Source organism: Nelusetta ayraudi, unplaced genomic scaffold (genome assembly GCF_046127955.1).
Source record: "Nelusetta ayraudi isolate G7.1 ecotype Tasmania unplaced genomic scaffold, CSIRO-AGI_Nayr_v1 ptg000020l, whole genome shotgun sequence".
In the NCBI taxonomy this organism is placed as follows: domain Eukaryota; kingdom Metazoa; phylum Chordata; class Actinopteri; order Tetraodontiformes; family Monacanthidae; genus Nelusetta; species Nelusetta ayraudi.
In genome coordinates this window covers 2,680,509-2,707,709 of record NW_027466070.1, presented here as the reverse complement: position 1 = coordinate 2,707,709, position 27,201 = coordinate 2,680,509, and the positions used below count along the sequence as shown (strand labels likewise).

The window sequence follows — 27,201 nt, the reverse complement described above, 5'->3', positions numbered from 1 at the left end:
AAGCTTGGACAAAATAGACACAACAGAGCACTTCCACTCCCTCCACCTCGCCCGTGGGCTCCCACTTTCATGAGCAATGAAATCCGCTGGAACAGTTGTGATCAATGGCAGCCAGAGTGAGAGGCGAGCTGTAATAGCCCGGCCATTTCTCTCCCCTTGTTTCTTTTTTTCCACCTGCTTATTTGGCTTTGCCTTCTGCTTTCTCACAGCACAGGCAGCAGCAGGACGGATGCTTTATTCTGGAGACTTAACAGGCTGCATACACATATTATTAATGAGGTTTGCATAATAGCAGGGTCTTTAACCCCCGCCCCCCCGCCCCCAAAAAGGCCTTATTAACAGCTTCCCAAGTTCTAGTTATGATATATACATATATATACAAAAGCAATTTTTTTTGTGTGCAATCAAGCTGTTTTGAATTACTCACATAAACACGACTGACACCCACGCACCACTGAGTCCGTTCCACTTTAATAAATAGTGACATAAAAATACATTGTCAGTATACATATTTTAAAATAAAGAAACACACCCAAAAAAAAAAAAAAAAAAAAATTCCAGAATGTCTTGTTTGTGGCCACTAGTATTTAAACATTCCCTTCTTTTTTTTCCCTCAAGTAATTAAAACTCCAGCCCAATATATTAAGAATTATTTCTCTTCTCGATCGCTCTTTTCATTCCAGCATGTGTGAAAGCTTTTCACACGTTTCACGTATAAAAAAAAAAGAGGGAGAGAGAGAGAGAGAGTGAGAGAGAGAGAGAGAGTGTCAAAAGCTGCCGCTGCTCGCACAGATCACACGGCGACACTCCTCCTGCTAAATATAGCAGTAAAGCTCTATTTTCTGCCCGACAAATATTCACATATCAAGCCGCTAAAAGTGAGAAACAGACTGCGCGGCGCTGCGTGCAAACAGCACCGAGCTCTGAGCGTAAATACGCAGCCTGCGTGTTTACAACGTGGGAAAAAAAATATATACTACATTAATAGATAGGCCTGCCGGCTGGGAACGTGTGCAAACTAACCAGCAGACTTTTACATTACAGGCTCCGTGCGACGCACTGCGGTGACGCGAACGAGACATTAAGGCAACAAAGTCCACGATGCAGCGCGTCGGTTATGAATATTCCGACTCGGCGGTGACAGACGGCCAGGCAACAGTTTGTTTCCCACGTGCGACGGACGAGAAAAAAAACAAAACAAACAAAACAACACTTTTTGGACTGCAGGATCCGATCCGTCGTTGTGGTTGGAGTGTGGCTGCCCCCTATTGTGTATTCCGGGGAACTGCAGCAGATCTGCTCTCTTCTAGCGCAAACGCGCGCACGCGCACACACACACACACACACACACACACACACACACACACACACACACACAGAGACGTGCAAACCTACGATTATCAGAGCAGTGCCATGTATCAGATGTGTGTCAGAAAGATGTAAAGACAAGCTGCTGATCAGCTCACGTGTGCACTAAAGTTTAGTTTCTTTCTGGAGGAGATGATTAACCAGTTTAAAGCTTCTTCTTTTTTTCCTTTTTTTCCAAGTAAACGCAGCATGAGGCCTCTTAAATGAGACGTCTGAAAATATGGAGGTACAATAATAATAATAATAATAATAACTATAAAGATAATAGTAACTAAATGGAGTCCCTCCATCGCTGCCTTCAATTCTGAACCTGTGTCTTTCATGTTTCGCTGCTTTCAGGTCCTGTCCAGCTGCGAGGCGGCGGCGGCGGCCTGGCCGGGCTCGGGCCACACGGAGGACTCGTGCTGCAGCGGCGTGCGTCGCGGGAAGAAGGTGTGCTGCAGGTCGTAGTTGAGCAGGCAGCTGATGGAGGCCATGTAGATGTCGGCAAAGCGCGAGAGGCGGCGCGAGAAGTAGGTGGGGTTGTGGTACGTCCTGAAGAGGCTCCCGAACTGGCCGTTGAAGATGTCCTTGGTCTGAGCTCTGTCGGGGGGGGGGGGGGGTTCGGAGGGACGGCGTCAGCACGAGCATCGACGCGGGAGCCCCGTGAAGCCTTTTCAACAACGGCCAGAGCTGACGCTGTCACTCACCTCATGTCTTCCCTTTCGCTGATCCACTCCTCCACCACGGCCTGAGACGCCGGATCCCTGTGGACCTGTTGGATGGTAAGTGACATAAAGAGGTAACATTAAAAAAAACAAGCACCCAAAAAAAAGCAATATTATGACAAACGCAGATAGCCACTGATGCTAGCTGCCCCGGGGGAAAGGCAAAGAGAAAAACAGGAAGTGGCAGCAAGCCTAGCTAATGCTAAAGAGATTAGCGTCTTACAGCCGGAGCGTTGCAAGCTAAACCAAGGTGTGTTCTATTAGTTACACAGTTGAATGTAATGCTAGCTGGGGGCACCATGTCAGCGCTAATGGCCTTTCATGTTACAAGCCAACAAATCATAATAATGGTATAATAATGGTAAGAAATCTAAAAAAAACTGCAGTCTCTGATGGCAGGCCTCTGACGGCGGTCTCTGCCTGGGCCAACTGACGAGTCAACAAAGCAACGTCGCTCACAAACTCTTCCTGCAGGCTCGTCACCGGGGGCCGAGAGGGCCGAGGTGAATCTCAAAGGGCTCCACTGGCCTCACCTGCATCTGCTCAATGAGCCCCGTCAGCGCCTGCAGCCAGGCCATCATGTGCATGTACTGCTCCGTGTTCATGATCTTGATCTCCTTCCTCAGCTCAGGGATGATGGCACCCGTCCTCCAGCCGTGCTTCAGCGTCAGGTCCTGCACAGAACATGAGGGTGGGGAGGGCGGGGGGGGGGGTGAACAGCCTGGGAGCCAAATGGTGCGTGATGTGATTCAGCACCAGGCTGCAGCCCGGCTGCGAGTTCTTGTTGCTGTTGCTGCTGTTGTTGTTGTTGTTGTTGTTGCTGCTGTACCGCAGCGTCACGCTCATATTTATGAGACACTGTTGATTTATGTTGCCTGTACATGCTTCTCCCTCCGAGCCCTTCTGGAAGTCTTCTTCCACAAAAACCCAAAAACTTTTTTAAGAAACCGGCTGAGTCTTCGTCGTCTCCCTGTCCGTCCTCCTGGCTCGCCGGAGACGCTGCAGCGGCAGGTCGGCTCCGCACGTGCGGCCATGATTTAATGGCGCGGGCCGACTGCGAGCCGCACCTCGCGCCAAGCTCAATCATCGTAAATAAGCGGGAGAGTCGCGTTTGACAGTCGCTCGGCCGCCTGCCGCCGGGCGAAGGCGTCACGCCAGCGGCATAAAACTCTGCTCTTTCATCATCGCCGCTCGCATCCGATCACACCGCGCCTCGTGTTTGACAGCGGCGGAGGCTGACGCCCGCTGGTTTGTTTAACGATGGTTACAGTTCCGAGGAAGGTCGCTGTGCTCCGGTCTGACACTGCGGGGCTCCTAACAGGGAATTAAAAATCCGAGTCGACTCAAGCTGTCGCTATTTGAACGGAAAAAGCACTTCCCGCACCTGGAGCCCGTCCTAAAAGCTGCTCGATCAAAGTCCACCCCGCTTCTTCTTTTTTTTTTTTCCCTTTCTGTTCGTCATCTCATTATCTTTGCTGCAGTGCTTGGTGTAGACATAATGACCCCTGTGTTTGTTAATGTGCTGCCGCTGCTGCTGCTGCTGCTGCTGCTGCTACTTACTGCCAAGTCGCTGTAGATGTGATCGCCAAAGTAGAGCACTTTGGATCCCCTCCAGCCGGTGAGTCTCAGGAACTCGTACAGGTTTCCCTGCGAGGATGAAACACACAGCAGGCATCAAAACAACGTTTAAAGGTCACAAAGGTGAGTATCGGATTTGAGGCTGTTGTCACGTAAAAATGTCCCATGATGTGCAGGAAAAAAAAGAACAGTAAAGTTCATCCTTTCCTTCCGTTCTTCTCTCGCCTACTTCACTTTTCCAGAAAGACAGTGTGAGCCACAGAGCGCCGCCTAGGGCACGACAAGGCTATCTGTCAGAGGTTAGTAGCAATACGTCTTCCCACACTTTGGCTCCGCCTTGCTAAAGCAGTGATGACTGCAGCCCACCAGCAGGTGGCAATCCATTTGTTTTTCTGGGGTTGTTGTTTTTTTGTTTGTTTTTTTTTACAATTAATCATGCATACTGTAGTGCCACTTCTCAACAACACCTGTTTGTAAATCTTTCCCTTCTCCAGCCGATGAATCCTGTCCCACAGCAGGGCACCTTTATCCGTCACCCGCCGGAAAGGTCTGGGAAACACAAAAACGCACACAAAGTCTTGGATGACTCTTTGGACATGTGAGGAAAAAAAGCCTCCTAGTGGCTGAAAGGAGGCACTTACTTCCTCCTGTCGTTGAAGAAACCGGGCTTGTCCGCCTGGACGATGACGATGTCAAACAGGTCCCTCCAGTCCTTCCCCACGATGTAGTTCATTCCTCGATCGCTGAGCAGGTGGGGAGGGACAAAAAAATCTGAGTCGGCAACATGTTGACCCTCATCGCGTTGGTAAACAAACAGCCGCGGTCGGAAGAAAGTGACGACGTGTACAAAGCTTGTTTACAGTTGCCAGGACATTGCTGCGCGATATGGGTGCAAATGCAGGGATTAAAATGCAAAAAGGTTTGCCAACGCAAAAGTTCAACTGCTTCATAATAATAGGCGTTCTATAATAAGTTATTTTACGGATATAAAAACTAGGAGCTACCGAACAACGAAAGTGTAATAAGAAAAAGTTACGGCTCCGGCTTGTAGTTTTATGTCTCCTCGCATCAGTGTTGCCGTATTCTGGGGTCCTGAGGCGCAATAAATAACGATCACCTGGAGATTTAAATCCTTTTGATTCAGGGCGATGCCCTGGTCTAAAATCCAGCCAAAATCCGATTGTCAGTCCATCCAGATTGAACCCGGATGGCTCTTTTGCAGTCTGAACAGCAAACACAAATCACATGAAATCCAATTTTTGCAAAGGGGTTGAAAGCACCTTGGGGAGGTCGTTTCAAATGGCATTTGGACAGCTGCGTCTCAGTGTGAACAGCTCCAAACACACCAGTGGGTTTTGACTGTCTGTGACGTCACTCTACACAAACACGAGAGCCAATGCCCCACCAGAGAGCCCCGTTCCAGGTGCAGAGCTGTAACGTAATGGAGCAGACAGAAGCAGTAGGAACCAGCAGTCCCTGGACAGAGGAGGAACCTCACTGGCTCATCAGTGTGTGGGGAGACACTGTAGCTCCGTTCAAGCCAAGCTCCAGGCCGTGTAGCGCAACAAGTGGCGCTGTCGCAGTGATATGACGTCACACACTACACGCTCCGCTGGACCACGCCTCCACTCTGACGTCGTTGCTACAGCAGCCTGTCAGATGGGTCAATAATGTGGCCCAGTCTGAGCAGAGCCACATCCCAATTGGACACTTGTTGCTAAAACAACAGTGTGGACAGTCAGCTCCAAAAATCAGATATGAGAAGGAATCTGATTTGAATCAGATTCGCCTGCAGTCTGAACGCAGCCTAAAGTGTCACACCGACCCTGATGTCTACATGTATGGTGGGACGCAAGGTGACCTTATGTATATGTTCGGGACAAAAATAGCCAGTCGGTCGCGGCTCTATTCTGGATGTGGGTCGGAAAGGTCACCGGGACAGAGAACCCTTGCCCCAAACTGCCCCTCCCCCCTGTGAGGAGACACAGAAGACTCCTCCCAGCTGACAGTAGGGGACAGTAGCTTTGTGCTTTTCGCTGTCATATGGAAATTTGTCCTTCATTGAAAACACTTTGTTCAAATCTCTGAAAGAAAAGCATACTCTTGGAACACTGTCTGGGTGCTTCCAGGCCTCACGTCCACTTGTTTGACCTCCTCTGGTTGGTTTTGAGTTGCCTCTGTTCAGAGAATCACTGTTCATGTCCTGACGAGAGGTTTCCGCTCTACTCGACTGTCACCCCTCTGTCTTCGTTGATATTTTCCGAACTCAATAATAATGACTGTCCTCAGACTTTAAATGTAGTTATGTTGGTCATATTATTGCTGCCGCTGACATGTCAGGATCTCCCTGGTGTGGGGATGATAAGGGTGGCTTAGTGTGGGAGGAACAGGATTACGCATCTAACGTGCACTTTGAATTGTGGTGTTGTGGAATCTGAATAAACAATTTACTGAAAAAAATGAAAGGATTTCTAGGAGCAAAAAAAAAACAAAAAAAACGATAGCTGTTTCAAGCTGTTTTCTCATGCATTTGGATTTTGTGATTAAGGCACGGCAGCTGTAGAGAGCAGCTTATGTCAGTTTGTGGGCTACTTCTTCTTTGATCTATCATTGACAGATGGAGGGATGACGCTTGAGAAATGCAGAAGGCATTTCTGGCCGTTTTTTGTGGAATCAAAGCACACTTTAAAAGTCAAAAACTCATCATCTCTGACTTTAGATGAAAAACAAACGCAAAAGCCTCATGTGGTGCAAGTATCAAGACTCAGATAAAGGGCTGGAGGGGTTTGTTTTTTTTCCCGCCCCCCCCATTTTTTCTGTAGTGGTGCCAATTAAGCATTAATAGCCCAACGCGCCATGTTTTTAATCAATCAGCGGCGTGCGCGCCGCCTTGCTCACACTCACACAAAGTCAAAGGGGCTGTTGGTAATGAGGAACATCTTTTTTCCGTGCTCCGACAGCTTCTTCAGCACAGCGTGGCTCTGCTCGCCGTAACAAATGTATTTCCCTGGAAAATGGCACAGAAAAGAAAACAGAGGGGAGGAGTGGAGGGGAGCAGAGGAGGGGAGGAGAGGGGAGGGGAGGAGAAGCGGAGAGGCGGGTGAAATAATTAGCCGCCCAACAAAGCGCCGGACCTTTTATTGGTTTATCACAGTCATGCATGACTAATTGCATACAACAAAGACGTGGCCTTGTCGTCTTTTTTTTTTTCTTTCTTTCCTTTTTTTCCCCCGATGACAGGCAGAGAGAAGAAAGCAACAGCGGAATGAATAGCAGAACATACCGATATCTGCCTCCACGGCTCGGTACATGATGCCCTTGACGTGAACATCTCGAATGGCTTCCTGAGGAGGAGAAGGAGTGGGAAGAGGAGGAGGAGGAGGAGGAGGAGGAGGAGGTGGGGGAGGAGAGGCGGGGGAAAGTAAACAGCCGTCACCCGCCTGGAAGTCGTGCCTTCAGTGACAGCCTGTTAGCATTCAGCTGTGGCTGCCGCGCTACACACTGTGTATAAATGGCTGCACAAAGACGAGCATCCCCGCATACAAATCAAACGTGAAGAAAGCCAGCCCTGAAGTTGAGGCGGGGGTGGGGGGGGTTTGGGGGGGGGGGATTGCGGGGGGAGTTCCCGCAGGATTTCCTGCAGTCAATCTTATCTTTCTTAATCGGAGGAGAGAAAGAGGAAACAAACCCCTCTCTTGTTTTTTTTTTCTTTTCTTTTCTTTTCTTTTTTTTCCGGGATGAGTTTTTGAAGTTGCACATATTGTCTGAAGTGCACAAAAAGTGGGCAAAGGAAGCAAGTGCAGTGACAGGGTGACGGATTAATGCTGGCAGGGGATGGAGGAGAGGAAGGACGTCCTTGCAGCAGGAGGAGAGCCACTTGTAGGACGGAGTGGAGCCTGTGTGCAGGCTTTTAATGACAGCCATCCGTCAAAAGCGCAGAGGTGCCACACTGGATGGCTGAGGAGGGGCGTGGCAGCCAGCCTGCAGGGGGGGACGTAGAGCCGCTCCCCGCAGCTCTCAGGCAGCAGATGCATGGAGGCGGGCGGCTCGGTCTAATTATAGATATTTTTTTTTGCAGAGCTAAAATTAAGGTGGTGTTGGATGGCTGACGAATGGCCGGGCACGCTCACTCATTGGGACATTTTTTTTTTTTACACCTATTAAAAGCCATTACACACTCGAGGAAAGGCTCCGACTCTCCAGCTCGCAAGATATATACATATATATTTAGATATTCTTTAGATTCTGACTTGGTTTTTAAAGTAACTAGACATTTGGAAGGTTTCATAAATGCATTCAAAGGGGGGAAAAATTAGATGTTTATCAGGAGCATCTTTTCAACTTCAGTGCTGCTCTTTTTTTCTTATATTCTTGGGGGGGGGAAAGCCGCCCTGCTCTGATTAAACATTCGCTACTGCAGCAGCCATTACCGCGCTAGCAGCCATTATCTACAAGCCGCCGATGGCTTTTTTTCTGGTCTCCTCCTGCGGTTTTAAAGGCAGCTCGCAGCAGTTATACCTGGGTAGTAAACAACAGCTGCTGCGAGAGAGATTAGCATGGACACTGCAACAGTTTTATCACCACTGAACTGTTTTGTTTTGGGGGGTTTTTTCACAGTAAAACGAGTTTTAGCTTCGCTGGCTTCGGTAATACTCTTGTTAAACACAACGTTGAAGCCTAAACTTAGCAGCAGTCAGTCTGATTGGTCAGCCTAAATGTGACTGAAGGTTCGTCCAACCACCTTCCAAGCGTGCGTCGATAAACTAAAGAGTATTTTCCTCTCCCGCTGCATCGCCTGCTGCTTCTCTATGGCTCTCAGCCAGACGGATCGCTTTCGTCTCAACTTGAGCTCCCACAACATGAGTCTCCTTGTCACTGCGGGAACACTGATTGGTTCATCGATACAGGCGTCAGCTAAAACAGGCCTCACGCCGGAGCCGAGTTCAGAGAAGCCGTTGGAGGTCCTGCGCTGGATGTGTCAGCGAGCGGCTTCCTTCCGAGGCCGGTCGAGTTGCAGACTGACCTTCACGTCTTTGTACAGATGCACCGGCTCGTAGTCGATGTTGTGCTTCATGAAGAAGTCGTTGACACAGCACAGGAGGGTCATCTCTGGCAGGGAGAAGATGTCCATGAACTGCTTCATGGTGTGGCCGTGTGAGCTCTGCGGGAGAGATCGCGCTCAGCCTCGTTTGCCTCGTTTCCCCGTGCGCCGCAGAAGGAAAAAAAAGGACAAGGCAGTGGGCGTCACCTTTCCGTAGAAGTCGCTCATGATCTCCAGGGGCACGTGGCTGCCTTCGTACATGGCGATGACCTCCTCGTCGCTGACCGGGTGGAGACCCCTGCAGGCCGAACGCGACAGCAACGTCTTTACGGCATCAGTGAGAGTGCGTCAGAAGCGGTTTCAAAATAGAATCACACCTGTAGACGGTTCCCAGCTGGATGTAGTGAAAGGCGTCTATCTTCATCAGCAGCGCCTTGCAAGAGAGGAGAGGACGCCACAAAATATGAACTTTGCACGGAGCCTCTTGTAACTGACGCACCATACTAAAGTCCGCCTTTAGATTAGAGCGGACGCCGGTGTTGTTGGGATTACTCCACAAAAGTAATCCAACTACTGATTACTCCTATAAAATGTAATCTAATTACTTATTTAACTACTTTGTTTCATAATTAAAACAGTATGAAGCAACAGTTGAGAACGTCTTGTTTCCTGCACATAACGTTCAACGAACCGCAATATTCTTTCGTTGAGACGAGATGAACTCAAAATAATGTTTATATTTCCAGCTGTCAGCTTTCTTTTCCTTTTTGCCACCACCACGCTTGCTTTGGTGCGTCGTCGCATATCAATACGACCTTGCATGCACGGCTGCAGCATCAATCTGCGACATCGTCGTTTTCGGTCGTTTTTTCTAAATTTCAGACATTTTGTGGATAATAAGACGTTTTTAGCTTGCAAAATATTTCAGAGAAGTAATGGAATTGTTACTTGATAAAGTAATCATGATATAAGTAAGTCATCCAGTTACATTACTCTGTTACTAAAGAAGTAGTTTGATTACACCGGTGGATTATTTAGTAATAGATTACTGGCCAACACTGGGAGCAGAGAGATTAGATCCGATAAGATCTGCTTACCTTCTGCACGTCATAGTGAAGCCCTCGGACAGCAAAGTTTGGGATGTACTCGTACTGCCGCAAACCTTCCGGGTACTGAAATGAAAAGAGGGCAACAAATGTCGGCGTCTTTCTAGGTTTCCTCACACAGAAGGCGGTCAAGCCAAACCAATGTGACCTTAACCGTGAACTAACAAGTTTCAGACACGTTAGCGCGTCATTATCTCCAGTATCTCCAGCGTTGACTGTTTCCTGTATTTAAACAATCATTTGAGGCAACGACAAGAAGCAAGGCTGTGGTGCTGCAGCGGTCGCACCCTGTGGTTGGAGATGAGGAGGTCCCGGGCGATGTTGAAGATGAGCGTGTGCAGGTGCCTGGAGTAGAAGGCCAGCGTGTAGTCATAGTCGAATCCGTAGATCTCGGTGTCACGCAGGCTCATCTCGTTGTTGGCGAAGATGGTGTCCGGGTCCACCGAGCTGGCGGAGATGGGTGGGGTCAGAGCTGAGGCGGAAGACAATGGCATCAGCAATCAGCACGCATCCCTGCACAGGGACACCCCGACTGTGTCCGACTGCACTATAATTAAAGGAATAAGGCCTGTTCCGGGCTTCAATCAGCACCAGCAGCGGGTGCATGCAGGGGGCAAACCTTTGTCCACCTGATTTAATTTGCTCCTTACAATATTAATTGCTAACATTTCCTCTGAAATGTAACCTCTTCTTTCAATCTGCGCAAGGGGCCTGTTACACATATTAAAGCCTATTCGGCTCCTCTTGAAACTGGCAGGGAGTGCAAAGTATAACGCTACTCTGAACCACCAGGTTCATTCACTCCACATTTCAACAATTACCAGACTTCATTATTCTTCACGAGGCAATTTGTGGCCATGAATTGCCTTATAATACTACTTATTAATGTTTTATTACAGAGTTCTATTCTGCCAAAAAAAAAAAATCAAGACACTATCTATTCCAATTTTCAGAAAGTGTGGGCTAAAACATTCAAACAGTCACACAACTCAGCCCTTTGTGGTTCCATTATCACAGCTGGCTCTACAGGTGGTGAGACGGTCTGATTGTCCCATTGTGACTCTGACAGAAACATTTGGCCACTCACTCTAGTGACAACACCTCCGGCCAGTCGTCCCCCACTGAGACTGGCTGGGTTTGTTTTTTTTTCTTCCAAACAAGCATCAATTTTAGCAGGAGGCTAAAACTCAGTTACAGGTGAAGGTTTTAAACAGAGGGCTAATACATACTGCGTCCTGGATAGACTTTAACTTTTTATTTTTATTTTAATGATATTTAATCAAGTCAGTCAGCTCTAACTGTAATGGGGGGTATAACCCAAAGTTGTGAAAGAAAAAAAAAGCGTGTGCTGACTGCCACAGTTGAACTTTAAATGGTTGGGAAAACAAAACGGAACACTCCCCTAAGGAGCCTGGATCAACACACGGCGTCTACGTTGGCACGAGGTAACTGTACGTTTCAGTTTGTGTTTTCATTTGGTTGTTGCTGTTTTTAACAACAAACTAAAAACAGCAACGTGGCCATTAATGGCTGTAAACAAGACATGGCCAAGACAGGAAATGCGACGAGGCTGCGGTAGTAAGGACTTATTACGGAGTCGCGAGCACCTTCAGTCCGCCTCTTGGCCTGCCGGTACGCGGACCACAGCTCCTCCGTCAAGTCGCGTCCGCCCGACGAGCTGCTACGAACAGATGCTGCGTAGCTCGCGGCTCCGGGATGATGTGAGAGGAGTTGACCGACTCCGTCGACGACGGCGCCGTAATTCCGTCTCCAGCAGTGGAGGGTCTTCCTGAAGCCACACGCCCTCTGCACGCCGTCCCTCAGCCGCAGGAGGGTCGCCGCCGGGCAGGACAAGGGCGCCATGTCTCCGTGGCAGCCCGTCGAGGTCGGACAATCGCGAGCAGATGCAGGGATCCCACCGTAAATACCGAAAGACTATGGATGGTCGCGCTTGACGTCACTTCCGGGTTGGCCAACAGCCCCGGACAGGATGGCCAATCAGAGGCCAGTGCGTTCGCAAGTTGGCTTCCACCCGTTAAAAGTTGTAATTGAATAGTAATAATCCAGAAGTATTCATGTTGATGTAATATGATAGTTTAATTCTTACAGTTGGAGCAGCGTGTTAATGTAGTTACTTGTGAGGAAGTGCATTCATGAAAACGACTATCAAAGAAAAATATCGATTTGCAATCATGCAGTTACATATTAAGAGCGATAGTTTTACATTACCAGATTTAAAAAAAAAAAAAAAGAAAGAAAGAAAGAAAGAAAAGAAAATGTATTTTTGTTTTTCACCGTGGAGCAACACTGTCGTCAGCTCGGTAAAAACAGACAGTGACAACAAAAGAACCGAACATACGGAACACAGAAAACACAGGACATTTACAAAAAAAGTACTTCCATTCACCATGTATTCAATTTTGTAAATCAACAGTGACTAAACGTTGAAATGTTCCAAATGTTTACTGCACTGAAAACACTTTGTTCTCTGATTGCAAGGGAAGCTCTCGAGCGCCTCTCAGAGGTCAGGAGCTCAAATTGTCCAAATAAAGGACTGACGTTTGAATGAAAGTTTTCAACCTTTGTCATCGACAAGGCGCTGCATTACTGCCACACTTAATGTTTCCCTCCCACGCCTGCATATTACGTTATATTTCTTTTGCGATTTCCTTTTTTCCATTTTCCATATTGGGTTTTTCCAATGGGATGTTATCTTAACTGGCACGTAATGACTATGGTGATGCCGAGTCAAAAATACACTGAAGAAAGCGATATTGTTATTATTACTTCCTATCTGACTCATAATGTATTACTCTCTCTCTCTCTCTCTCTCTCTCTCTCTCTCTCTCTCTCTCTCTCTCTGTCACACACACACACACACACACACACACACACACACACACACACACACACACACAGGTAAGTAGACAGTACTAGAGCCGTGTGTCCATATCAGAGGTCAGAGTTCAGGATCGAGGGGTAGTGACATCATCGACCTACCGCTGTAGGAGGGGCAGAGAAAAAACACATGAGTTGTACTTTTACGTTGTGCAGAAGTTGGTGACAGTTTGCCTGATGTAAAACTACTGAACCCAAGAGCTGAGCAAAATGAAAAAGGTTGCCCAATGAAAGAGATGGAGCCATACTGCTGACGGGTGCAACAGACACAAGCACCTGCTTGTACATGAGGGGATTGCATTGTTTCGTGGTGCAGACAACATCGCACCAGCAACTCCAATTCTAGTCGAGCAATATCAACTTGGATCCCTTGTTCACTGAATGGGCGACAGCTGAAAAATAACACAGGTTACAGTCACGGTGGGCGAGTTGCATTTCATTCCCCGGCTGACTGAACAGCACCACCTGTTGGACAACTTCAGGTAGTGTATACGAGGTGTAGTAACAACAAGACATCGAGACAGAGCTTCTATGGCAATATAAGTGATGCAATAAAGCAACATCCTCGCTAATTATAAAAATCCCTAATCTAACGTATTTCAGTTTGATTAGCGCACGACGAAAATGTAACATTTTGATCCTTCCTTAAACATACCACTGATTTAACACGCTTCAAATGACAGTGATCTATACATCCTGGTGTGACGGTTAGAGTAAATTTACACTGTTCTGGCAGATCAAAGACCCAACCATGAACTTGACAGAGTAACTTTTTTTTTTTTTTTTTTCCTTAAAGGGTCAATATCAGGGAAGTGATGTGCTGATTATTCATTCTTGGCCAATGGTGTCTAGCCACGAGTTGAGCGTAGTGGCCTATGTTGAAGAATCTGATTGGGCAACATCTGCCAGAGGCTGCGCTCCGATTGGCCCGGGGTTGTGCGTGGTGCGCTGCCATTGGTCGCCCGTCACGGGCTCATTTGGTGGGAGCGGTTGCTTGTCAGTCTCCGTCGTAAAGGCAGCGCACTGTGCACAGCTCAGTCCCGGCTTTTGTCTGAAGAGCTGAAGAGTCGCGTTGTGTGTGTCAGCTGCGCTCAATAATCAAGATGAAGCGAGTGTGGGCGATAGGTCTCCTGTTTGCACTGTTAGCCTTTGGTGAGTAGCTACAGATAAAAACTTATCTCGGTTATCAGCCGCTAGCGTTAAATGCAATGTTAGCCCAGTAAGCTAGCGATAACGTGCTTCCTAGCGTCTTCTGCCATTCATACTTGGCGGCTTATGAAACTTGCCGTTTTCACGCTCCACCTTTTGTCATTCATTGCCTGGAATATGGTGTGTTTGCCGTAGATAGTTTTCCCTTCTATCCACCCTTGTCAGTACAGCCGGTTTCTAGCGGAAAAGTCACTGTAATACAATCACTGCTTCGGCGTCCGCTAGCATTTTCTGGGTAAACCGCTGCCGCTACGTCGATGCGAATCTATCTTGATTTAAAAAAAAATAAAAAATAAAAAATAAAGCCCAGGTGTGGTTGGTTAATTTCTATTGCACGCCACTTGTTTGCTGACAATGCGACGCTATGGAGAGAATGTTTTAAGATTTCTGAGCATGTCGCCCTGCAGGTTCCCAGTCGTTTACCTTTAATACTTAAAAAGTCAACTTTGTGTTTTTCAGCCGCTGTTAGGGCAGAGGATGAGGTGGATGTCGATGGCACCGTCGAGGACGACCTCGGGAAAAGCAGAGATGGATCCAGGACAGATGACGAGGTGGTGCAGAGGTGGGTGGCACTTTGCAAGTCAGATCTCTCCCTCGTGACTGAACTCTGGTCATCCCCGTCAGGGCAGGTTGGCTGGACCTTAAGTTTGCTCCACAAGGTCAACATGCCCAATGCTTGTGCACACAAATGCTCTCAGCGCGCCCCGAGTCTCGGCAGAGGCAAAGTGTGTGACGTGTTGCGCGGCGACGCGGGGAGAGCTTGCATCTCGCCTTCATCCGGTGCACTGGTCTCACCTGGGCCTTGTTGTGTCTGTGAACTTTCAGAGAGGAGGAGGCCATCCAGCTGGATGGACTGAACGCGGCGCAGGTCAAGGAACTCAGAGAAAAGTCGGAAAAGCATGTCTTCCAGGCCGAAGTGAACCGCATGATGAAGCTGATTATCAACTCGCTCTACAAGAACAAGGAGGTAAGCAGGAGTGAAACTGAGAATGCTTGCACCCCGCTGTCCTCCCAGGGGAAGCAAGTGCCGAAAGAAATAGCAGCGCCACTGCTAAAAACAAGTCTATTTTGTTATTATCCTCCTCCTCCTGGCTTGAGAGGAGGAGGATATTCACAAAGTGAATGTCCAGGACTGCCTTGGAAAAGAGGTTTCTAATCTCACCGGGATAAATAAAGGTTAAATAAAATACAAATATTGGTTATGTCCCAACAATGGTTAAAGTAAACTCCAGGGCTCTTTCACTAATGGTGAAGAGACACTAACTGGTTTACTGGCTAAAAGCGCGACTATTTCCCTGTGAAATGTCGGGCTTTGCTCTTGGTGAATTGTTGAGTTTCAGTTCGACGCGCCCAAGCGTGCTTGTGATAAACAATAATTCTGGAGGATGCGGCGATCCACTGTTCAGATTGTTTATTTGTAATCCAAAAACAAAAAACAAAAAACAAAAACGGTCTTACCGCGACAGCGGACAATGCGGCACAGGTTGTTTGCAAACTCACAGATCGACAAAGTAATCCAACAATCGTCAAAAAATGAGAAATCCAAAGAGTGCTTGAAAAGCGGTCTAAAACTGTTTGGCTGCATTCAACTCAAGAGACCTGCCGGCCCCGTTAACCACCCTAATATAGTGCAGGTGCTGCAGTCACCTGCCTATGGTGATGTGGGGGCGTGGTCCTTAGCGCAACCAATACTAAGAAAATACTAAATAAATAAAACAATTACTTTTGTGTCCATAATTAACACATTAAGCCACAGTACCAATAAATCAGAAATAAGGAAAGAAAATAACTATTTTGGCTCCAACATTCCGGCCCCTAATTGGCATGCAGGAAACAAATGTCAATTATCAAAACAAAACAGAGGAGCCAAAGTTCTTTCACATCTTGTACAATATTATCGTCTTTTTTTTTCTTTTTTCTCTCTTTTTTTTTCACAATATTGCAAACTTTTCAGTCTCTTTTGAAGATCTGCAACAGTTGATGAGTCCAAGATGTGTGCATATGTGTGAGTGAATCTTCAGGTGCTGCTTGTAGGTGTGTGTGGTGGGAAAGGGAAGTGTGTGTGCGTGAATTTGTGCGGGGACGGGTGTGAGTGTGTGTTTGGCATGTATATGCGTTAGTCTCTGTCTGATGCCTCCAGAAGAAGCACGAGTTTGGTGATAGGCCGGCAAAGAGTGCTGGTCTTGGTCCGAACTTGTACTTGTCTTACGGCTCCCTTGGAATCAGGCACGGGTTGAGTCACTTGGCCCATAAGCCATGATCCTCTTGGTGCCATTTCGTCCACAATTAAAACGATGTCTCCTTTTTTGAAGTTTCGTGTCTTCCTTGTCCATTTTTGTCTTTGTTGCAGTTCTGGCAGATATTCTTTTATCCATCTTCTTCAAACTACATCTGCCATGTACTGAACTTGACGCCACCTCCTTTTGCTGTAACAGTCGTCCAGTATTGTGCAACTTCGCTACTGCAGCCCTTTGTGCATCGGTTGCTTTATTCCTTTCTTCCAGCAACACAAGTTCCTTGGCTTCAAACTTCTCCTTCATGCGCTTCACCTGGCTCTCCAGTTGAGTCAAGAAGTCTGTCTTCTCCTGCCACTTCTTGATTGTCTCACCGTGAACTCTTTTGGCCTCTTCCAACTCGACATCCTTGTCCACCAGCTGCTGTTTGAGCTCCTCCTTGTGGAGGCTCAAGTGCTCCAACTGCTCTCTGGCTTCTGCCTGCTGAGCGCGGGCCACCTCCCGCTGCTGCTGGAACCTCTTCTGGGCCTGCGTTGCCTCTTCACGCATCCTCCGTAGCTGGTCGTCACGCTCCTGCAAGGCCTCTTTAAGTTTGCGGATGGATTCAGTCTGGTCATCGACTATTTTGGCTTTAATTTTGAGGGCATTGCCGTCCCTCTCACTCTGCTTCTTCCGACTCTCCAGCTCAGCACCCAACACCTCTATCCTGGCTTCCAAACGTCCTCGATCCTGAGCCAAGGACACTCCTTGATGAGCGAGTTCCTGGCCCCAGATCTTCCTCTCTGCCCTGAGGCCGTCTATCACAGACTCGTGGGCTGTGAGCTGAGACATCAGTTGTGCCTTCTCTTTCTTCAGCAGCTCCAGCTGCAGACTCGCACGTCTGTCCTGCTGCAATTCTTCTTCCAAGGAACGGAAGCGGCTCTTCAGATCTGTCACAGTGTCATTTTTGGCTTTGTTCAACTGAGAGATGCGGCTGTTCTGTTCTTTGACCATTGCTGTCAGCTGCTGCACCAGAGAGGCAGATTTCTTCTCCTTCTCCTGGAACTGAGTAAATGCCGCCTTGTGACCCACAAGCTCCTCGGTCATCTGGTCACAAACGTCTTTGACCTCAGAGAAGCGAGCAGCCTCAATGGTGAGCGCCATGCGGAACTCGTCCTCCAGGGCAGCGTACTGTTTCTTGCCCTCTGCCAGTTTCTCCTGCAGCTCAGACTCCCTTTGGCCGTGTTTCTGCTCCATGAATGCAACTTCTTTGGCAACTGCTTGGCGGAAATCTGACCCATCAGGCTGCAGCCGCAAGTCCAGTTGTTTCCTGTGCTCCTGTTCCCTGGAAACCAAGAGCTCGTGCAGCTTTTGAAGTTTGTCTTTCTGCTGGCGCACCGCTGCTCTCTGGATGTCCAGCTCTCTCCTCAGAACTGCTGCTTTGTTCCCCAGCTCCCGCTGTCGCTTCTCCTCCTCGGCTTGCTGTTGCGCCCTCAGTGACTCCCCCTGGGAGATGTTTTCCTCCAGCCTGTGCAATGCAGCCTTGTGTTGCTCTTCGCTGGTGCGGGCTTGCTCCACCTGGTGGGTGAGGGATCGACACCTCACCTCCAGCTCCTCAACACGATTTTTCAGTTCACAGCGCCCTGACCGCTCCCTCAGCAACAGTTCTTTCAATCTGTCGGTGGTGTGAAGGGCCAAACTCTGAAGATCTTTTTCTTCGCCGGCCTTGGTCTGCCAGCACTTGAGTTCGTCTGTGAGCTTCCTAACGGCCTGCTCTGCCTTCCAGCGTCGCTCTCTCTCCTGGTCACGCTCTTCCAAGATAGTCCTGTAGGTTTCTGCCTCATCTTTGGGTTTACTTGTCACGTCAACAGAGGCTCCAATGGCTCTTTGCAGGAACTTTCTCACTGGCTCGACTGCTTTCGCGCCGCGTGCAATGTTTACTTTTTTCCGGGTTCTCACTGTGGCCTCTGAACTCGTCTCGATGCGACACTGTGGATCACTGTCTGATTTCCTGCTTCTGATCTCCTTGGCAGGCCCCTTCTTCGTAAGGCTGTTGCGATGTCTGGGGATCCTGGACCGCCTCCGGTTTTCCTTCCCACTGTCACACTCGCTCTCTGACGTGTGATCCGTGTCCCTCTTGAAGATTTGTTGTGTCACGACAGCAGAGGAGCTACTGGTTGTTTTATCAGCAGGGGTCAACTTGATGAGCTGGTAAACTTGTTCCTCCAGTTTTTTGATGCGTTCTTCATTGACAGAGTCCACTGTTTCAGCTACACAACGATTGTTTGGAAATTGTGTGTCCTTTTTCTTTAATGGCAAAGCAATGCTGTAATGTCCATCTACCATTTTGACGGATGCAGGAACACTTTCCATGAACAATTTATCCTCCTGCGACATTTCAAGACGCTCTTCTTTCTCACGCTCCGGGAAGTCTTGCTTGGTTTGCTGTCGTATCAAGTTCTCCAGCTTGACAACAGAGATCCTGTGAGCCATGACAACCCGTTTACCATTTTTGGAGACACTTGTTTTTCGAAAGGGACCATTTACAGTCCATCCTAAGGCTGTCTTAATGGCATAAGGTCCATTTTGCCTGCTGTTAATTACCTTCCAAGGTTCCAGTGCCATTGGAACGTTGCTGCCGATAAGCAAGCCGATATCAGAATTGATTGGATTGAGTTTTACCTCCTTTAGATATGGCCATTGCTTCAGATCCTCATGCGTGGGAATATTTTCCTTCTTAACAGGGATTTCATCTTGCATGTATGTAGTCGGAAGATCAAAGTAATCGTTACTGTCGACACTGCACATCTCTAGATCACATACAGATGCTGTCTTGACAACTTGAACTTGAACCATTGTTCGTAAAAGTATATCTGTGGTCCTTCCAGTGAGTTGAAGCTGCTGGAGAAGTGCCTTGCTGCAAAAACAATCAGTGCTGCCTGGATCTAAAAAGGCATATGTGGTGACTGTTTTGTTGTTTTTCTTGTTTCTTACCTTTACAGGCACTATAGCTAAGACCGGTTCCACTTCTCCAGTGTTGTTATCACTTGATCCAGTTTCTTTGTCAACTTCAACTAGACCACTTGTGATAGACTTTTCTTGGTCTTTATAAGTTTTGGCTCCTCCTTTATTGGTGATGTGCAAAACAGTAGGGTGCTTGAGAGAACAAACTTGACATGTCAGCCTTTGTGAGCATCCTTTGCTCATGTGCCCTGACTCCAAACATCCAAAGCACACTCCTTTCCTTTTCAAAAAATCAAGTTTTTCATTGTGAGCTTTCCTGTTAAATTGAGAGCAGGTATCAAGCGTATGAGCGCCACTGCAAAATAAACAAGGCTTTCTATTATCTTTAATAGATTGGACATGGGAAACACTACCCCCTGCTGGTCTTGTCAATGGGGACACGCTGGTAACTAAACCACTCTTGCTCCTTCTCACCATGCTGCCTTTTGGCAGCTGTGGTACCTGGAAGTTTCCTTTTAAAATTGGTGCAACGTCTTTTAAGCTGCCGAATACTGGGTGGGATAAGACTTTAGCTTGATTATCCACAAAATTCACCAAATCTGCAAACCTGGCTCTTCTTCCACTCTGCTCTTGCAGGTCACAAGCTTTGAACCTCCATTTTTCTTTCAATTTATAAGGAAGCTTGGAAATGATGGCTTTCATATTCGTTGGATGATCCAGTTCCTCCAGATAATCCACCGTGTTCATTGCGTTGAGGCAGCTGTTTAAAAACAATGAGAAGCTCTTCAAAGATTCAGCATCCTCCACTTTTATAGATGGCCAACAGATTGCCTTATCCAAGTAAGCTGTGGCAATTGTGTAGTCATCTCCAAAATGTTTTTTCAGCAGTCTTTTTGCCTCCAGATATCCTCTGTCTGCTGGCATATACTGGCAGCTGCGCACAAGCTCCTGTGGCTGGCCGGCTGTAAACTGCTCCAAAAAGTGAAGTCTGTCCCTGCTGTTGTCCGTTCTCTTCTCAATTCCATATTCAAACGCTCTGATGAAAAACAGATAGTCCAATGGTTCGCCTTTGAAAACTGGTATGGAAAGTGAAGGTAATGATGACATATTGTGCTGCTTTACCAGAGCTTCTGTAATTTTGTTTTGCTTTTCCATTATTTCCGCTAACTTGTCAACGCTGGTATGCTCTTGCCTTGGTGCAGAGTTGAACCTCTGCATGGTGGTTGATTTGTGGTCATGCTGCTGAGCGCTCACGTGAGTTTGCATGCTTTGTTTCACTGTGTGCGGCAGGTCATAACCTTTGACAGAGGTTTCTCTAGTTTTTGGTCTCACCACTTGTGGATGTTGTACCTTTTCAGTGGAAACTTCCTCGTGTGGATTTTGAGCAGCGCCCTTTCTGTCGTACGAGCTCATTCCATCAGATTGAAGAGATTTTTTGGAGCTGTCTCTGGCTTGCATAGACTCCAACACACTGATTTTTGCATTTGCTGCGGCGAGTTCAGTTTCCAGCTCCAATTGTTCCTGTCTCCTCTTCAATAGCTCCTGTTGCGCTTCAAGCTCGTGTTTTTTATCCAAGGCCGCAACTCTCTCCATGATGGCTGCTCTTTCGGCACGAATACGAATATGCGATGATGTTCCGGATGAACCTGACCATGACGTAGCCTTTGATTTTGGGGCATTAGAAACGCTGTCATCTGGTCCAATGTCATCCCAGTTTACATCACCTGGTTGCTTGTCGTTATCCACCATAGTGAATGAAGTCATCTGCTGTCCATCTCCAATACTTGACTGTTTGACTTCACACAACCATAGTTGCACATCCTGTCCAAAAGCACTCAATTCAGCAATCTTATATTTAAGCCACTGCACTTGTTTAGCATATTCATTGTCAGGTAGCAAACCTTCAAGTGAATTCTGACATGCATTTGCTTCGTCACAAAGTCTGTTCAGTTCATGCAAATGGCCTTTTACTTTATTAGCATTTTCATTTGATTGCATGAGCTCTTTCATTATTTCCATTGTTTTTTTTGCCTGTTTGCACTTCAAGTTTCTTGTTTTTTGGGTGTTGAATAAAAACATCTCCCAACCCTTGGCAGTTAGTTTGATAACCCTTTTTTCCTTTACAGGGCCCGTCACATTTTCCATTGCGACATTTTGCTTTTCAGCATCACCATCTTGTCGCTGAACAACAGGATCAATGTTAGACGTGACGTTTTCATCCATTGCTTATATTCAACTTTGGCGTTACATTTACAGACTTCAATCCTTCGGATGTGCAAGTGCGACATTCCCAATGAATGACGCTTCATTGAGTGGGCGTGACAGATTAATGTTCATTGACGCTGCGTGCGTTCCATTTGTTTGCACAACAGCGTTCGAACGATCGTCATGCGCCAGTTTTAGACAATAAAAGCGCGACTATTTCCCTGTGAAATGTCGGGCTTTGCTCTTGGTGAATTGTTGAGTTTCAGTTCGACGCGCCCAAGCGTGCTTGTGATAAACAATAATTCTGGAGGATGCGGCGATCCACTGTTCAGATTGTTTATTTGTAATCCAAAAACAAAAAACAAAAAACAAAAACGGTCTTACCGCGACAGCGGACAATGCGGCACAGGTTGTTTGCAAACTCACAGATCGACAAAGTAATCCAACAATCGTCAAAAAATGAGAAATCCAAAGAGTGCTTGAAAAGCGGTCTAAAACTGTTTGGCTGCATTCAACTCAAGAGACCTGCCGGCCCCGTTAACCACCCTAATATAGTGCAGGTGCTGCAGTCACCTGCCTATGGTGATGTGGGGGCGTGGTCCTTAGCGCAACCAATACTAAGAAAATACTAAATAAATAAAACAATTACTTTTGTGTCCATAATTAACACATTAAGCCACAGTACCAATAAATCAGAAATAAGGAAAGAAAATAACTATTTTGGCTCCAACACTGGCTAAACTAGTCTCATAAAAAAACTTCCTGGGTTGTAGAGATAGACAATGTAATACATTTACCAATAATAGTTAATCACTGGTAAATGGTTTAACATATAACATATGATGTTTCAACATTGAATTGCATTTCTTCCTCTTTATGAGTACCAGGCCGATGCTGAGCAGCAAACTTTGCTTGCCACACGTTTTAATGGATCCCTTGTAAGCTGGGCCATTAGAACTGGAGCCAATGCAGAGCATACTGACCCGCCTATAGAAGTGAATGTGACTAAAGATTATGAATAACAGAAATTACACTTTGAGGAGCAATTTCTTTTTTTTAATGTAACACCTTATAGTAAGAAGCAGGGGCACCAGCGGGCAATTCAAAATTAAAAAATTAACTTTATCTATGACTTACAGCAGTTAGTTATCAGCCGGTGTTGCCTAAATGTTTTTTTTTATTATTTTTCAGAAAAGCTCTCTGTGGCTGTTTGCAATTTTTCCACCACTTAAAAAAAGTCAAATGATCCTGAAGTAAAGCTGAAGCTTTTCGTCCCCGTTTGACTTTGTCAGACGTCTGAAAGAAATGCTGGCATCTGACGTCTTCTTTGTGCGTCTCAGATCTTCCTCAGGGAGCTGATCTCCAACGCCTCCGACGCTCTGGATAAGATCCGCCTCCTGTCTCTGACCAGTGACGAAGCACTGGCTGCCAATGAAGAGCTGACAATCAAAATTAAGGTCTGCACAGCCGAGGGAGTGGCACATTTTAGTCGCATGCCTAATTCATTCTCAATTGTGAAAGTTTGTAATTTACCCGTGTTGGTGCACCCACCAGTCTGACAAGGAGAAGAACATGCTCCACATCACCGACACCGGCATTGGAATGACCAAAGACGAGCTGGTGAGGAATCTGGGCACCATCGCCAAGTCTGGCACCAGCGAGTTCCTCAACAAGATGACGGAGATGCAGACGGAGGGTCAGTCCACCTCCGAGCTCATTGGCCAGTTTGGCGTGGGCTTCTACTCGGCTTTCCTCGTCGCCGACAAGGTCATCGTGACGTCCAAGCACAACAACGGCACTCAGCACATCTGGGAGTCTGACTCCAACCAGTTCTCCGTCATCGAGGACCCCCGCGGGGACACGCTGGGCAGGGGCAGCACCGTCACGTAAGTTTGATGGTCAACGTGGCCGAGAGCTCGCTTCAGCCTCGCAACGCGTTCCCATGTAGCAGCTAAGAGCTAATTATTTGTGTGTTAATCTTCAGACTGGTCCTGAAGGAGGAGGCGTCAGACTATCTGGAGCTGGAGACCATCAAGAACCTGGTCAGGAAATACTCTCAGTTCATCAACTTCCCCATTTACGTCTGGGCCAGCAAGGTGATTAGCGAGGAGCTCTCCTCCTCACCCTGAACGCCGCCGCCGACACACACACACACACACACACACACACACACACCTTGTTTAAACAGTTCAGCAAATGGAAATGAGCGTTGCAACATCTGCTTCCCTCCGCCAGACTGAGACTGTTGAGGAGCCGATTGAGGAAGACGCCGAGGCGGCGGAGGAGCCGGAGAAGGAAGCTGACGAGGACGAGGTGGAGGTGGAGGAGGAGGAAGAGGACAAGGACAAGGACAAGCCAAAGACAAAGAAGGTAGGAGGTTCTAAAGTGGGTGTGGCTAGAACTCATGACCGAATGCACTATTTTGCTGCATTTATAAAGGAATATAGTTATTATTCAGGATTTTTTTATTCCCCCACTCCCCTGTAAATATTTGTTTATGCTTCGAGGCGTCAGGCTCTTAATAAATCCTTCTGACGTTTGGAAACGACATCAACATCTTATTTACAAGAGTCCCTGTGTTTTGCTGAAGGTGGAGAAGACGGTGTGGGACTGGGAACTGATGAACGACATCAAGCCCATCTGGCAGCGACCAGCCAAGGAGGTGGAGGAGGACGAGTACACGGCCTTCTACAAGACCTTCTCCAAGGTGAGCAGCGTGCACTGAGCACAGTTGAGTCTCATCTCGGTGCACTTTCACTGCTGGCTTCTGCAAATGGTTTCATGCTTTGATGTTTTGCCAGTGGGAGTTCTATATTCTCCCCATTTTTTGGACTCTATTGGAACAACCTCACATTATTATTTAAACAAAAGAAGAAACAAAAACTCCTCTGAACCTCTTCACATTTAGCTCTCTGTTTGCAGCCACCTGTAACAGTGCTGGGCTTTACTTTCCTGGTATGTTGCGACATTGCACAAAGAAAATCAAAGCGGCAGTCGCGTGGGTGGCGGCACAAACCGGTTAGCAGTGTCTGTGCCCTCTGTGACATCACAATGGGCTGGTTTGCAGAACCGTGAAAGACGAACTGCATTGCACGTGGAACCACTTGTAGTTGAATTGATTGCGACCACCGCGTGGCCCTCCAACAGGACAGCGACGACCCGCTGGCCCACATCCACTTCACCGCTGAGGGGGAGGTCACCTTCAAGTCCATCCTGTTTGTGCCAAAGTCGGCTCCCCGCGGCCTGTTTGACGAGTACGGCTCCAAGAAGAACGACTTCATCAAGGTTTGTCCCTCACTGGCCTCCGTATCGACGGCACCGTCTGATGCAGCGGTGTTCTCTGGCGCCCGGGCCGTGTTTTGTAACGCCGCAATTTTGCCCCTGTGTCTGGCAGCTGTTTGTCAGGAGAGTTTTCATCACCGACGACTTCAACGACATGATGCCCAAGTACCTGAACTTCGTCAAAGGAGTGGTGCGTGTCTTTTGTTGTAGCCCTGTGCTGAAACCATTTGTCTTGGAAAAGCACCTGCGTCGTGATTGATTGATGTGAATTTCTGTTGCCAGGTTGACTCGGATGACCTGCCCCTGAACGTGTCCCGAGAGACTCTGCAGCAGCACAAACTGCTCAAGGTGAGCGGCGCCTCCAGAAAAGACAAATTGAACTGAGCCGTCTAAACACGCTTGTAGTCTCAATAGGAGAGCAAAAGGTTTCAAGGCGCCCTTTCAATTTTACACCGTCTCAAATATTATTATGAAATGTTGTAGAAAAAAATCTTTTTTTGTTCCGGGTTTCCTTTTTTTTTTTTGTTTATTTGTTTGTTAATGAGAAAAACTAAAACCAAATTCTTGTACTTGCATGTGTGGCGCGGGGGCGGGTTCTTGCTAAAGCATCCAGTTTTGACCTTGACAGATCGGCAGGAAGGAGCTTGTTGTTTCTGAAAACAAGAGTTGCCCCGAAATGTCACAGATGCATGACCTACCGTATCTCTCCTCATTTAGATATTGTAACATCTAAAAAAAACAATCACTTCAGTTGGGCGAGAAAAATGAAAGGTTTGTTCGATCCGCGTGGTTCAGGTGATCCGCAAGAAGCTGGTGCGCAAGACTCTGGACATGATCAAGAAGATTGCCGAGGAGGAGTACGACGAGAAGTTCTGGAAGGAGTTTGGAACCAACATCAAGCTGGGCGTCATCGAGGACCACTCCAACAGGACCCGTCTGGCCAAGCTGCTGCGCTTCCAGACCTCCAACAGCGGCACCGTGTTGGCCAGTCTGGAGCAGTACGTGGAGCGCATGAAGGAGAAGCAGGACAAGATCTACTTCATGGCTGGCACCAGCAGGAAGGAGGTCAGTGTTGGACGGGAAGTTGACCTGCGATACCGGAGGTCCCCCGAGTGTTTGCGTTGACGCCCGGTCTGGCACGTTTGCCCGCAGGCTGAGTCTTCTCCCTTCGTGGAGAGGCTGCTGAAGAAGGGCTACGAGGTCATCTACCTGACGGAGCCGGTGGACGAGTACTGCGTCCAGGCGCTGCCCGAGTTCGATGGGAAGCGCTTCCAGAACGTGGCCAAGGAGGGCATCAAGTTCGACGAGAGCGAGAAGGCCAAGGAGAAGAGGGAGAACCTGGAGAAGGAGTTTGAGCCCCTCACCACTTGGCTGAAGGAGAAGGCCCTGAAGGACAAGGTGAGGGGAGGAGGAGCCACGATGCGATTTCTCCAAACCGCGTTTTCTCCGTCCGTCGCCTCGTCTCATCCAACGCCGTCTTTCTCTAACAGATCGAGAAGGCCGTCGTCTCGCAGAGACTGACCGACTCGCCCTGCGCTCTGGTGGCCAGTCAGTACGGCTGGTCCGGAAACATGGAGAGGATCATGAAGGCTCAGGCTTACCAGACGGGCAAAGACATCTCCACAAAGTGAGCACCAAAATCCTCCCCTGCTTTGCCAGCAACGCTGTGCACAACTTCTGTTTCTTTTCTCAACACGGTCTGTTTTTGCAGTTACTACGCCAGCCAGAAGAAGACGTTGGAAATCAACCCCAGGCACGGCATCATCAAGAAGATGCTGCAACAAGTCAACGTACGTCCCCGCCCCCACTCAGTTTTTGCTCAGTTGTTAGACGGCCTCAAGGCTGACCACTTTTCATTCCCCACGACTCCACAGGCTGACGGCGAGGACAAAGCCGCCTCAAACACGGCTGAGCTGCTGTTCGATACGGCCACGCTGCGCTCTGGCTACCAGCTCCTCGACACCAAGGCGTTCGGTGAGAAGATCGAGTTCATGCTGCGAGCGAGCATGGACATCGACCTGGATGAACAGGCAAGTCTGCAGCCTTCTGTTCTATGCGTCCAGACGTCCTCTTGCGTTCACTACGAACCTCAGTCGCGCTGGAAGGTTGTGGGTCTGGGCGGAGCTAACACAAGTGCTCACCCGTGCAGATTGAAGAAGAGCCAGAGGAGGAACCGGCCGACGATGATGCTGAAGATAAAGAAGACGACTCCGAGGACAAGGAAGAAGTTGTAGATGAGGATGAAGATGAGGTGAGTTTTACTGACGCTCTACTGTGTTGCATAAGAAGTAGTTCACTTAATATACTTAAAAAAAACAAAAAACAATGGCTAATTCCTCGCTTCCCTTACAGGCAAAAACAGACAAAGATGAACTGTGAAGCACTGAAGAGAATGAGACGACAGTGCTGCGTGTGAGCTCTGTTGTGGTCAATGTCATCGTGGGTGGGTTTCCCTGGGTTGGGTTTTTTCTAAGGCGAGCATCGTTTGTTTGGTTTTGTTTTGTTTTTTTACATTCCTCATGACTGTAAATTTGTTAATATTTAACTGACCGGTTTATGGAAAGATGCGATCCTGTCTCTTGATCGAATAAATGTTTCCTGGAAAAAACAACAACATGTTCCTCTGTGTT

General features: G+C 47.8%; 3 protein-coding genes and 1 pseudogene across 3 annotated transcripts; 1 reads left to right on the top strand and 3 right to left on the bottom strand.

Moving 5' to 3' along the window:
- Positions 1–455: 455 nt before the first annotated feature.
- nt5dc3 (5'-nucleotidase domain containing 3) lies at positions 456–11,746 on the bottom strand. The gene is made up of 14 exons (XM_076027422.1): positions 11,408–11,746; positions 10,088–10,272; positions 9,792–9,866; positions 9,072–9,127; positions 8,902–8,992; positions 8,677–8,814; positions 6,937–6,997; positions 6,558–6,660; positions 4,295–4,396; positions 4,121–4,202; positions 3,636–3,722; positions 2,609–2,749; positions 2,058–2,122; positions 456–1,950 (listed from the first exon to the last, which is right to left on the bottom strand). The coding sequence occupies exons 1-14, from the start codon at positions 11,661–11,663 to the stop codon at positions 1,704–1,706; spliced, it is 1,689 nt and encodes a 562-aa protein (XP_075883537.1). The 5' UTR covers positions 11,664–11,746; the 3' UTR covers positions 456–1,703.
- Positions 11,747–13,690: 1,944 nt separating this feature from the next.
- On the top strand, positions 13,691–27,185 carry hsp90b1 (heat shock protein 90, beta (grp94), member 1). The gene is made up of 18 exons (XM_076027421.1): positions 13,691–13,850; positions 14,367–14,469; positions 14,733–14,874; positions 22,630–22,746; positions 22,844–23,175; positions 23,274–23,385; positions 23,525–23,659; positions 23,880–23,996; positions 24,437–24,574; positions 24,684–24,761; positions 24,854–24,919; positions 25,367–25,636; positions 25,724–25,969; positions 26,062–26,198; positions 26,283–26,361; positions 26,446–26,601; positions 26,721–26,822; positions 26,924–27,185. Exons 1-18 carry the CDS (start codon positions 13,802–13,804, stop codon positions 26,948–26,950), a joined length of 2,406 nt encoding a protein of 801 aa, XP_075883536.1. The 5' UTR covers positions 13,691–13,801; the 3' UTR covers positions 26,951–27,185.
- LOC142888751 (leucine-rich repeat and coiled-coil domain-containing protein 1 pseudogene) lies at positions 15,304–18,613 on the bottom strand (annotated as a pseudogene).
- On the bottom strand, positions 19,621–21,188 carry LOC142888922 (uncharacterized). Its single transcript, XM_076027431.1, has 2 exons — positions 20,027–21,188; positions 19,621–19,635 (listed from the first exon to the last, which is right to left on the bottom strand). Exons 1-2 carry the CDS (start codon positions 21,161–21,163, stop codon positions 19,621–19,623), a joined length of 1,152 nt encoding a protein of 383 aa, XP_075883546.1. The 5' UTR covers positions 21,164–21,188.
- Positions 27,186–27,201: the final 16 nt, after the last annotated feature.